This window comes from Tamandua tetradactyla, chromosome 1 (assembly GCF_023851605.1).
Source record: "Tamandua tetradactyla isolate mTamTet1 chromosome 1, mTamTet1.pri, whole genome shotgun sequence".
Classification (NCBI taxonomy): Eukaryota; Metazoa; Chordata; class Mammalia; order Pilosa; family Myrmecophagidae; genus Tamandua; species Tamandua tetradactyla.
The window spans coordinates 50,125,210-50,137,581 of NC_135327.1; the positions used below are offsets into that span (position 1 = coordinate 50,125,210).

General features: G+C 43.1%; 1 protein-coding gene and 1 long non-coding RNA gene across 3 annotated transcripts in view; one reads left to right on the forward strand and one right to left on the reverse strand.

Moving 5' to 3' along the window:
- LOC143646389 (uncharacterized) overlaps positions 1–7,089 on the reverse strand; it is a 183,774-nt gene extending 176,685 nt beyond the window's left edge. Inside the window, exons 1-3 of one of the 2 annotated variants that reach the window (XR_013157461.1) lie at positions 5,524–7,089; positions 3,144–3,299; positions 1,046–1,183 (exon numbers count right to left, since the gene is read on the reverse strand). This is a non-coding gene — a long non-coding RNA (uncharacterized LOC143646389). Of the gene's footprint in view, positions 1–1,045; positions 1,462–3,143; positions 3,300–5,523 lie in introns of both variants that reach the window. The other variant, XR_013157462.1, reaches the window with a different exon arrangement.
- A 5,140-nt stretch (positions 7,090–12,229) lies between these two features.
- JAG1 (jagged canonical Notch ligand 1) overlaps positions 12,230–12,372 on the forward strand; it is a 33,652-nt gene continuing 33,509 nt past the window's right edge. Inside the window, exon 1 of the mRNA XM_077115191.1 lies at positions 12,230–12,310. Within this exon, the coding sequence (XP_076971306.1) occupies positions 12,230–12,310 (81 nt within the window). The remainder of the gene's footprint in view (positions 12,311–12,372) is intronic.

Sequence of the window (12,372 nt, forward strand, 5' to 3'; positions counted from 1 at the left end):
CTATGTTTTAACAAGATGCCCAAAATATTCATATGCATATTAAATTCAAGAAGCCCTGCTTTATAGTCAAGCATCCACTCGGTGGTTTAGTATGTACCCCAGAAAACATGTTCTTAAATTTAATCCATCCTTGTGGGTGTGAATCCTTGTATATAGGGCTTTTTGATGAGGTTACTTGAGTTAGGGTGTGGCCCAACTTTGTCAGGATGGGTCTTAATTCACTTACTGAAGGCCTTCTAGGGAAGGTCATAGAGAAAGAAGCCTCAGGGACGAAGCAGAAGGTAGAAGTCAATGGAATCCAGAAGCCAGGAGAGGTGCCATGTACACTGCCATGTGACAGAAAAGCCAAGGACCAAGGATCGCCAGTGGCCAGCCACAGAATGCCACAGTCTTCAGGGAGAAAGCATCACCTTGATGATGCCTTGATTTTGGACTTCTCCTAGCTTCAAAACCATGAGCTAATAAATTCCTGTTGTTTAAGCCAACACATTGCATGAAATTTGTTTTAGCAGCCAGGAAACCAAAACACACCCAAAGAACATCATAATTTAGATCCCACTAGGTGTTCTGGAAAGAATAAGGTCTTTAATTTTACTCAACCCTGACTCTTAACTCCTCTGCATACTGGCTGTGTGCCCCCTATCTAGACAAATAGGTACAAAAGTATTTAACTTCCTGAACTTCAATTTTCTCACTTGAAAATGGGGATAATATCATCTTTATAGCATTGCTCTGGAGGAGGGGTAAACTGTATAGGAAAGCAATACTACTTTCCTAGTACATAGCATAGACTACTCTATTTGTGTTGCCTTGTCCCACTTTTTAACCCACCCTGCCAACTCAATACTTGTTGCCATAACATTGACATCAATCCCAGATCAGGTGTGACATTTGAAGGAATTACGTGGGCTGGGTTGGGGGAAGAGGCAGGTGAACTTAGTAATTGGCTATTTTAAGTCATACTAGGTCCATGGTTTCTCACACTTTAGTCCCTGGACCAGCATCACATGGGAACTTCTTAGAACTACAAATTCCAGGGTCTTACCTCAGACTTATTGAATTGGAAACTCCTGAGGTAGAGCCGAGGACACTGTTTTAACAAGCACTCCAGGTGATTTTAATGCATACTGTTGTGACATTGTGAAGTAACACCGAGATCCTGCAGTTTTTGCCTGTCAAAGGGCTGGGGTGAAAAAAAAGTGATATTTAGAGAGGTTCGTTGGAAAGCTAAAGCATTCCTTTGGCTCTACATTGGTGGTTTTCTAACTTAGTATTAAAACATACTGATGTGAGAAGACATGCCTGGAATTGGTTGTGATGAATATTGCCAATAATCTGCAATGAATTCATTCAGCAACTAGTTATTGTGCTCCTGTTGTGCGTCAGGTATCGGTCAGGTTCCACTGATGAAGTAAACCCTCTTAAATGAGGCACTCATGACCAGTAAATGTTTAATCAAAACTGTTGGTTGAAGATAGGAATTATAAAAAACGATGCACAGAAATGTTTTATTTTAACAAAAAAACATTTCCATGGTTTTTTTATTTGCCCATCTTTTGACTTAGGACCCAAGTTTTTGCAAGTTTTGCATCCTATCGCATCTGTAACACATCATTCATCATTTTCAGTTTGGGTTTCTTTAAATTGGAAAGTTAAAAGATACTTGGGAAACAATCTGAATGTATAATCACTCCAGATTTTTCAGATTTTTTTTCATATTCTTTGAAAGTTGTCTGGCTTACAGTCATTCAACAAGACTTTGGTTTCAATTACTCACATTTATACTCTTCAAGTTACCCACTGAAGTGACATCTTTCTCCTAGCACTCATATTCCATCAGTGTCTGTATACTGAATTAAATGATATAATTTAAATAATAAGTATAATTGGTTTATACAGGTTTGGAAAGTATAACACCTCCCCCACTTTGGAGCAGAATCACTCAGAATATAGGAGAACTTAGCCGATAGTTCTTAGCTGCACAAGATCTTCAAGCTGGGGGTAGTAGTCGGTATTTACCAAAGAAAGGATGGGGAACATTGGTCAACTTAAGTAGAAGTTGCTTAAGAGAGTCTCTATCATCTGCCTCAAATAGTATTTTTCTGCATTTACTTAAGGATATATTTAGAATCACTTTTTTTCCTGTATCACAGACAGAAGAGGTACAACCTGATTTGTATAGATATTTGACTAAACACTCTGATGTAATTTCCCTGACTACTGTCTCCATATTTCATTTTTTAAATACCAAAAAACACCAAACAAATGCAAACATTCCTATTTTGATCATTCCGTTCTACATATATAATCAGTAATTCACAATATCATCACATAGTTGCATATTCATCATCATGATAATTTCTTGGAACATTTCCATCTATTCAGAAAAAGAAATAAAACGAAAACAGTAAAAAGATTTATACATACCATACCCCTTACTCCTCCCTTTCACTGATCTAGCATTTCAAACTAAATGTATTTTAACATTTGTTCCCCCTATTATTTATTTTTATTCCATATGTTCTACTCATCTGTTGACAAGATAGATAAAAGGAGCATCAGACACAAGGCTTTCACAATCACACATCACATTGTGAAAGCAATATCATTATACAATCATCTTCAAGAAACATGGCTACTGGAACACAGCTCCACATTTTCAGGCAGTTCCCTCCAGCCTCTCCATTACATCTTGAATAACAAGGTGATAGCTACTTAAAAAAATAAAAAAAATAAAAAAAAAAAGAGAATCTCTACATAATAGATTTAGGAGATTCTGCAAATTATTTTTTTAAGATAATTTGGAGCAGACTCAAGATTATTCCAATATAATGCCACTTTCCTTCACATGTCAGCTTGCTTTCTCAAGTGGAGCCAATTCAGTTAAATCTGATCGTCCCAGGCTATAGTTAGCTTAAAAAAAATTTACTAGTAATAATTATCACTCATTGAACGCTTGTGAGCTGTCATTTTATGGCTCTGTTTTCTTGAAAACTTCATCCAGGATGCTATATCAGTTATCTATTACCTCATACTGCTACATAACAAATCAGCCCCACCACCCCCCCCCAAAACTTATTGACTTAATGGGACCAGTTGTTATTTCTCAGAAGTTTATGGGTCGGCTGGGTAGTTTTGCTCACCTGGAATAATTAGGCTGATCTCAGCTGGGCTTCCTCCTATGTCTGCAGTTAGCTGGTAGGGTCAGATGGAGGCTGATTGGTTTAGAATGATTTCAGCTAAGACTACTGAGTTCTCCACATAATCTCCTATCCTGTGGCAATGGCAGCAAAGTCACACTGAAAAGGGGTATGGTTATGAAGCATAAATGAGGATATTTTTGCGATTTATCAATCATAAATGCATTTCCAATTATGGAAGCAAGAAAGGATAGTTGAAGAAAGCATGAAAAGTATATTTAAATTATCTGAACCTAAGCACATAACAATATTACTATTATCTATAGAACAGAGGTCTGGGAGAAATCAAGACATTAAAAAAAAGTCTAGTAATCTAGTATCTTCTGATATAGATTAACTATATTATCACTATATAGATTAGCTATATTATCACTAAGAAGTGAAATGGCAGCTTTCACTTATGTGCTGGCAAAAGGTTTTTTATATGTACCCCACCTCCACAAAAAGGGGGCTTATATTCCATTCGTTTTACTTCCTAGAAAAAGTTTAGCAAGTTTCATCAGAATCTGCACAATCTATGTGAGAGCAGATCACAATTGGAAAAAGAAATTGAAATCCACTGTGCTAAGTAATCATAACCACTTAAGTTATAGCCGCTCGATGGTAGGGTGATGGGCCCAGAAAAGTTGTGTTGTTAGAGTTATATCAGACCAATCTTTGGGTGGAGCAATTTATGCCCTGTTTTTGTTTTTGTTTTTTAACAAGAACACCCCTTCTTAGGAATTCAAGCTCTGATCAGTTCCCCTGCATGAGAGTTCATTCAGTGATTCAATGAATAGTTGCATGCTTGGCAGCTGTGAAGTAAACAACAACTAAAAAAAAAAAAGGTAAACAACAACTAAAAAAAAAGAAATACACTGCACTAGATAGAGTTTAGGGATCACTTTGGATTAAGCAAAACTATCAGAAAACTATATACTGGGCCACATTTTCTCTTCTTTCCTTAACCCTGCCCACCCCCCTCCCTCTCCTCACATACACTTCTTTCTGTGAGAATACGTTGGTACCATGCCCTCAATTTCCAGCCTGCATCATTCTGATTCCATATAAGACCCAAAGACACCCAAATGTTTAGATTCATATACCCACACATATGTGGGTATCTCTCACAAGATGCCAGGAAAAGTTCTGCTTCATCTGAGATGATAGCTTTTTGTCCCTGCATGGGCAACATTAGTCCTGTAGCTGTCACTTTTGCTGCTGGGGACCTCTGCAACCAATTTCAACTCAACATTATGTCCAGCCTGCACATCTCCATTTTATTTATTTTTTCCTACCTCACCTTGATCTTTTATTGTCAGCTCTATTTTCCCTGGTCCTTGTATTTATTTACTTACAGTTTGTTTTTGGTTTATATGTTTTACCTGAAAATTGCCTGAAATCTCTCTCTTTTCCCTAAAGAATATGTTGGTATGTAAGTAAATATTTGTAAAATGAACCGTGAGAGATTCATGTTAGACACATCTTTTGATGAGACAATCAAAATGTGAATTTGACTAACCAATACTTTTTCCCACTGATACAGCATTTCATTCATTCAGTGGAAAGACCATTTAATAAACTCTACCTAATTCTAGAATATTTTTGTGTACTGTTTGGTTTAGATTCGGGCCTCTCAAGCCTTAATGTGCACACAGATCATCCGGGTATCTTGTTAAATTGCAGATTCTGATTCAGAAGGTCTGGGTGGGCACTGTGAGTTCTTAGTGCTATAGCGTTCCCAGGTGATGCCCATGGCAATCATCTTTGGGCCACATTCAGAATAGCAGGGGTTAGAGCTTAGTAATGAGACCTTGGCTATGATGGTCCCCACTGTGACACTTTAATTTGATTTAGTTGCTGCCGCATTTGGTAATTATTGATCCTTGAGAAGTTAGTTTAAAAAGCAGATGGGGGGCGGGCCATGGTGGCTCAGCAGGCAGAGTTATCACCTGCCATGCCAGAGACCCAGGTTCGATTCCTAGTGTCTGCCCATGCAAAAAAAAAAAAAAAAAGAGAGGAAAAAAAAAGCAGATGGGTCCTGTGCATGGGTGGTTCAGTAGTAGAATGCTCATCTTTCATGTCTGAGACCCAGGTTAGATTCCCTGACCATGGACCCCTCTCCCCCACCCCCACCGATAAAAAAATAAGGAGATGGGCCCATGCACAGGATTAAAACCACCCTCCTACCCTGCCCACTTACACACATACCATTCTACCTAATCCTCAGTCAGTGGCATCAACATCAAAACTGTCTGAAACTTGGCTCTAGAATTTTCTTTAAAGGGTATGGACCTCAGTTGTATTTCTTTTGTGATGGCCTCATAGAGTTGGGATTTCCTACCTGGTGATAAAAATCACCTGGTTCAACTTCCCACCCAGGGCTGGGAATCTCCCTCTCTCCTGTGCAGCTGACAAAAGGTGTAGCGCAGCCTCTGTTTAATTACCTGCAACGGCAAGGATCTCACTGTCTCCAAGGGAACCTATTATATCAAGCAGCAGCTCCTATGAAAACAAAGTTTGTCTTTTTGCTGAGTCAAAATCAACTTCCTTGTAACCTCCACCCAATGAGACTAGTTCTGCCAATTACACCATCAAGTCTGCTCCCTCTTACTCTTATCAGCCCTTTCAATATTTACAGACAGCTCCTATACCTCTTTTCCACGTTTGACGCTCCCAAGTTCAACTGCTCTGCTTATGTCTGTCTTTTTAGACCTTTCACCCTCTTCTGCGAGTGACCTATTTGGTCAATGTCTGGCTTAACATTGGTGTCCAGAGCAGGACAGAAACCTCCCGATGTGTTAAAGCCAGTGCAGAATATGGTGGAGCTATAAATTTTTCCTGGTTGCTCACCTCCTACATTTCTGGTAAGGCAGTCTCAAACAGTGAGCCCCACCCTTTTTAACAGCCTGATTGTGCTGTTGGAGCATATTAAACTTGTGGTCTATTAAAACCCCCAACTCCTTTTCACGTGAATTATTGACACACTATCCTGAAATAGTGTAACTGGTAACTCTTGTTTTTCTCTGTGTTTAAAAAAATACATAACCACTATCTTCCAGGAATTAAACTTTCTCCTTTATGGTCATTCTGATTTGTCTATGCCTTAGTTTTATTTCCAGGAAAAAATAAATTTTGATATTGCTTTTAAATCATTTCCTTAATGATGCTTATGAAAATCTGTATATTGGTAAAACTATTGTGTTATGGCTAATATCTATGGATCTGGAATTTCTCAGTAATACTTATGCCAAAATTCTTGTGCTCAATCTAATGTTTCTTTATTTAGCCATTCTTGAGCACTCCTTTAGTAACGGCAGTAAAAAAACAATTTACCTTCCAAACGAAAAATTAAATAAGAATTGTGATCACTCACTTTTAATGTTCTAAATAGCTTCTAATTTAGAGAAATCCATCAGTTAAATAAATCGTTGGCTGGAGAACAAGTGTTAAACACTGACACAGTCGCGTAATTCAGAGGAGTGTTAACCCAAACGTGAAATACTGTGATTCATACCCAGTTGCTTTTGTGCAGTTGGTAGGTGTAACAACTTTCTTTGACTCTCACGTGTATGTATGTTTTGAAATTTTCTTAGATAATCAAGTATATTTAGCTTTCCTTTTCTCAAGTTCCAACAAGTACTTTGATTTTTTTTTTTTAAATCTAGAGGCAGATATGGGTTTGCATTTGTTTGGAAAAGCCAAGTGCAAGAGAGATGAAAAGCTCACGGTATGAATTGTTTTGTGGTAGTTTCTAAACACTACCTGCTTCTGGAAGTGTAATTCCAGAGCCTTTTAAGCAACGAAAAGGCTTGGAAGAGTTCAGCCACACTTTGCAATTATAGAAAATAGCTGCATTTAGATCAGTCAACTGGACAAACGGACCAATTTGTTTTTTAAAAAAATGCTATTCCACAGATCTATGGGGTAAGGTATTCAGATGTCATTCACAGAACAGACAACTCAGTGCACCACACAATGCAAAGCAAGTGACTCATTTACAGTCATTCTGAGAATGCCAATTTAACAAAAATTTACACCAAGATTTTTTTTTTTCCAGAAGACTCAATTCCAAGACAAGAGTACATTTTATAAGCGGGATATTTTTTCCAGCGCCAATAAAACAATAATAAGTCATTAAGAATGCTTGGTTTTAATTCAAGGAGTAAAATGTGTTCCTAGAGCTTGCATTTTGGGTTTTTGGTGACACCTCTGTGATTGGCTTGTTAAACAAGATGTGGACATGTAAATCCTTGGTCCTGATAGGTGTTCACATAAAGATATGACAAAATTGGAGTAGGGTGGGAAAAATCAGAAACAGCTGAGCTCAAGGCAAATGGATATATTTAAAACTAGGCTCATAAAATTACTGTTGATAACGTAAGAAATTCATAGCTCAATTTTCCAAAGAAAATTAATTTAGATCTCTTATGTATGTAAAATGATTCTTTGAAAAAAAAAATGGATCTACTAAATATAGATCTGAGGTCTGGTGCTGGTTACTCTGTGAGCTATATACTTATTCTGATTTTTTAATGTCTAATTTGTTGCCCATAGCTGTCCCCCACACCCCATGCAGAATTTCTTGTGATGTAGAAGAATTAAAATAATCCACAGTTCATTGGCTATTTTGGTGTGGCTTGGGCAAGGTTTCTAGGGGCCTTAACCAAGTTTCTGAGACGGTGAAACAAGAGAACAGCTTGTAGGACATGGAAGCATCTTTGGTTGCACTGGAAAGGGACAGAAAAATATCCTATCTGCCTTTCTGTGAAACATCCATGGTCAGGGGCTCATGAACTCGAGTTAACTTCTGGCACTTTTTTATTTCTTTGTTGTTTTTTTTTAAAGGAAGATGTTAAAGGACTTTTTACATGTCTCGTCTCTATAATTTAGACTGCCCTTTCTTATTATTGGAATTAGGAATTAGGGAGAAAAGGAATGGGGGAAAGGAACCACCTTCCTTTTGTTTATTTACCACCTAGGTGTTATCTATCGATCATTACAAATGGACCTTCCATTCCAGAGAACTTAAGTTCAATATTTTGGTATTGCCCATCTTATTCTTGGCACCCTGCACAATACCCGGCACACACAGGACTTCAATCACTATTTTCCCCAACATTTTATAATGAAAAAATTTCAAACATACAGAAATTGGAAGGAATTTTACAGTGAATACAAGTATACCCCTATCTGGGTCTTCTTGCATTAGCTTATCTATCCATCCAGCCATCCCTCTATCCACCCATCATTTCCTCTAGTATTTAAGGCATTTCTAAGTTGCAGATATCATTTCACTTCCCCCTAAATGTTTCAGCACCCATATAATTAACTCGAGTGGAATGCATTTAAAATTCTTTTTCTTACATGAACACATAATGAAATACACCCATCTCCAGTGTACTATTTAATGATTTTGACAGATGCATATAGCTGTGTCAGCCAGACCCCTCGTCAAGATCCAGAACATTACTCACCTTCTGAAGGAATCACAACTCTCTTTTTAAGCACTCTTCACCTCCCAACCCCTAAGCCATCACTTCCTATAAATTTTTTGTCATAGATTAATGTTAACTGTTCTAGAACTTCATATACATGGATTCATACAGTATGCTGTCTTTAGTATCTGGCTTCTTTCACTCAGTATATTTTTTTAGATCATCCATGTTACTATGTGTTGACAGTGGTTCTCAGCTGATTTTTATCAGTGTCGATTAATAGGGAATTCAACTAACCAAGTATTTAAATACAGCTAACACCCTTTGATTCTCTCTTATTAAGCCAGTTGGGGGTTCAGGGCTGCTGTTTGTTGATGACTCAGGAAAGGTGGGGCAAGTTTTGTAGTAAAAAAGAAAAACGAGGCATTATTTTTTTTAAATTAAAGGCAAAAAATATATCCAAGGAAGGCTATGATTTGAGCACAGGAGACAGGCCAGGCAGTAACTGACTGTAAGCCTTGCCCCTTCTCTCAGGTGTGAAAGCTAAATAGCATTATTTTCACAGAACTTTCTTGGGGCATTTGTTTACACTTGGAAGGCTATGTCCAAAGGCAGGAAACAGCCTGGCCAAGGGGAAATCTCCACATTTGAGTTCTTTTGGCAGCAGGTCCCCATTTTTGAGGGAATGAGGGATTTCCACTCATTGTCTATTGCATTAAACACTACTGGCTTTTGGGGGGGGGGGGGGGACTATCAACTAATTGGAAGAGCCCTGACTGAAAATTTTCAAAGATTTCCCTCTAACCTACAACTGTTTTCTGAGTGAGTTCCCAAGCTCAGGAAGGGTGAGGGGGCACTGTGCTATTTGGCATGAGAGTTTTGTGTTGTTTATTAGTGATTGCTTTGGCATTCTTGCGTTAATTTGGGAGTTGCAACCCCTCAGAAATCTATGCTGTTTCTTACTAGTCAGAGGCCAAACTCACCCATGGACAGGAAGCAACCCTGGTTTACCAGCAATCCTAGGGAGTGTTCTGTGGTAAAGCCAAGTGACAGATTCTAAACTCTTCAAGGCCTGGCTCCAAAGCCTCCTTCCTGGGGGTGGAATGGGGTGGGGGGCAGGACAAAGAGACAAAACAGGTGGGAACATGACGAACCCCAAATCCCCAAATTCTGTGCATTGTCTTCAGGAATTATGCTTTTTTTCTGCACCAACATTTTGCTTTTTGATCATTACTTAGCACCACAATTTATGGAGATTTAGGAGTGGAGGCAGGGAGGAGGTGGGATCCAGACAGGGATATTGGTTTACAGAGAAAGTGGTGAGGAACGGCTAGATGGGATTAGAGGACCAGTGGACGCACTGTAATTAAGATAATTGTGGGAAGGGTGCCGGGGCAACTCAAGAGAAAAGACTGCCTGCCCAGCTGCCAGTATGACCTATTACACACTTGTTCTCTTGGATGTAGCCCTTCCAAAACTTCACTCACCAATGATTATCACAGCGGGACAGATTACCATGAAGGCACCTTTCCTAGCAGCTTTTCTTGGACTGTTTAAATGCCCATATTCCTAATCCATCCTTGGTGGCTTTGAATCAATTTAGAAGAGCCTCCTTATTTGATTCCCCAGCATGATGAGATCTGGCGCTGAAAATATTGTCCATATTGAGCCTTCTACCAAATGCGCTTAAGTAGATAATAACGCAAAGCATCTACTCTTTTACACTCTTACAGCTCAACCCGTTGGAAACTATTTTCCTTTGAGCCACTACAGCCCACCATCCTTCACAGCCCCGGAGGGTTCAAGCCCAAAACTGAACCCTGAATAGTCGTGCTTTTCCGTAGGACATACTCAAAGTAAGGTCCAAAACTGCTTGATCTTCAATGGGAGACAATCTTTCCCTAAAGATGTCTCCTCAGACACAGCAAGCAGGCCCGCTGGGAAGGGTGCTTGGTAATTGCTTCGGCCAGCTCGCGGGTCTCCTCAGACCTTGGCTATGACTGTTGGGTCTCACTGTTAAGTGTGAGCTTGCCTCCAAGTGGAAAATACCATCAGTTTCCCTGCCACCCCAGAGAAGGCAAGGCTCTGCTGCTGGGCGGTGGCGGTGGCGGCGGCGAGACGGCCCCTTCCAGATACAGCCTCGTGCCACCCAGAAAGCTGCTCGGAGGCCGCCTACAGGTGCAATCCCGTCACTGCAGCCCAGGCGGCGAGGAGGGTGCGCGTTCGAGCCCACCAGTATCTCTGCCCGCCCGCCACCCAAAGCCTACTACCGGCCCTGCGAGCCCGACCCCCTCCGCCCCCACCCACTCGCCCCGGATTCCCCGCGGCCCCGCCCTGGCGCAGTTTGGAAAGGAAGCTGGGAGTCCTCCGAGAGAGACTCCAAGACTCGAATTGGGGTGAGGGGGGGGACAGGGGGGATCGCGGCCGAGGCTTCCCCTCGAATTTGCGGCAAGCCTGGCTCCGGGAAAGTTTTTCAAAGTTCCCAGCAGCGCCTGCCCAGGTCGCCTCCGCCGGGCGAACAGGCGGCGGCAAGCGCGCCAGCCTCGCCGCCGCCTCTGCCGCCAGCGGAGCGCTCTGGGCGGCTCGCTCCTCGCGGGAAGCGGGCCGGGCTCCCGGCGGGCAGGCGCTACTCCCGGGCGAAAGCCGCAGCTGACGCAGGCGGGTCGGAAGGCGGAAGCTGCCCAGCTCAGGCAGCCCCACGGCCCCTACACCTGGGACCCCGACGGGTGGGCTGAGATACCCAGCTTGGGGCGTGCGAGGGAAACAGGCCGCGCGCGGCAACCCCAGGCGCCCACGTGGCCCCCAAGTCCGTGAGCCCCTGGCCCCTGCCAGGTTCCTCCCTCTGAACCCCCACCCCACTCAAGAACGCCCACCCCGCCTCCCCCACCAGCCACGCCAATCTCAGAGCTCCCGAGGGCGGGGGTCTGCACGGGGCCCCGAGACATCAGACCGCCCCGCGCGCCTCAGAACACCCAGCCCCAGCCAAGTTCCTCCCAGCTGCCCCTGCCCCTCCTCCCCATCACCCTGGGAGGAGAGGGCGTGGCCTGAGTGGGACCGCCCCTCATGAATATTAATAAGGGCGCATGCGCCCTGCCCAGGCGCTGGGTAGAGGTGGCCAGCCCGGGCCGCGGCTCCCAGACGGGCTCTCCGGGTCCCTCTCTGAGAGCTGGGCGGGAGCGCGGCATTGTGTTACCTGCGGTCGGCCCGCGAGCAGGACTCAGGTTTTTTTTTTTCCCTCCCCTCCCACCTCCTTTCCATGCAGCTGATCTGAAAAGGAATAAAAGGCTGCGCATAATCATAATAATAAAAGAAGGGGAGAGCGAGAGAGGGAAAGAAAGCCGGGAGGTGGAAGAGGAGGGGGAGCGCCTCAAAGAAGCGATCGGAATAATAAAAGGAGGCCGGGCTCTCTGCCTTCTGGAACCCGCCGCTCTTGAAAGGCCTTTTGAAAAGTGGTGTTGTTTGCCAGTCGTGCATGCTCCAATCGGCGGAGTATATTAGAGCCGGGACGCGGCGGCCGCAGGAGCAGCGGCGACGGCAGTACCGGCGAGAGCACCAGCGCGAGCAGCAGCGGCGGCGTCGGCGTCCCGAGTGCCCGCGGCGCGCGGCGCAGCGATGCGGTCCCCACGGACGCGCGGCCGGCCGGGGCGCCCCCTGAGCCTCCTGCTCGCCCTGCTCTGCGCCCTGCGAACCAAGGTAGGAGCCCGCCGCGCCTGCCCTGTCGCCAGGCCTCCCTCTGCCACCCTCTCCCTTCCCTC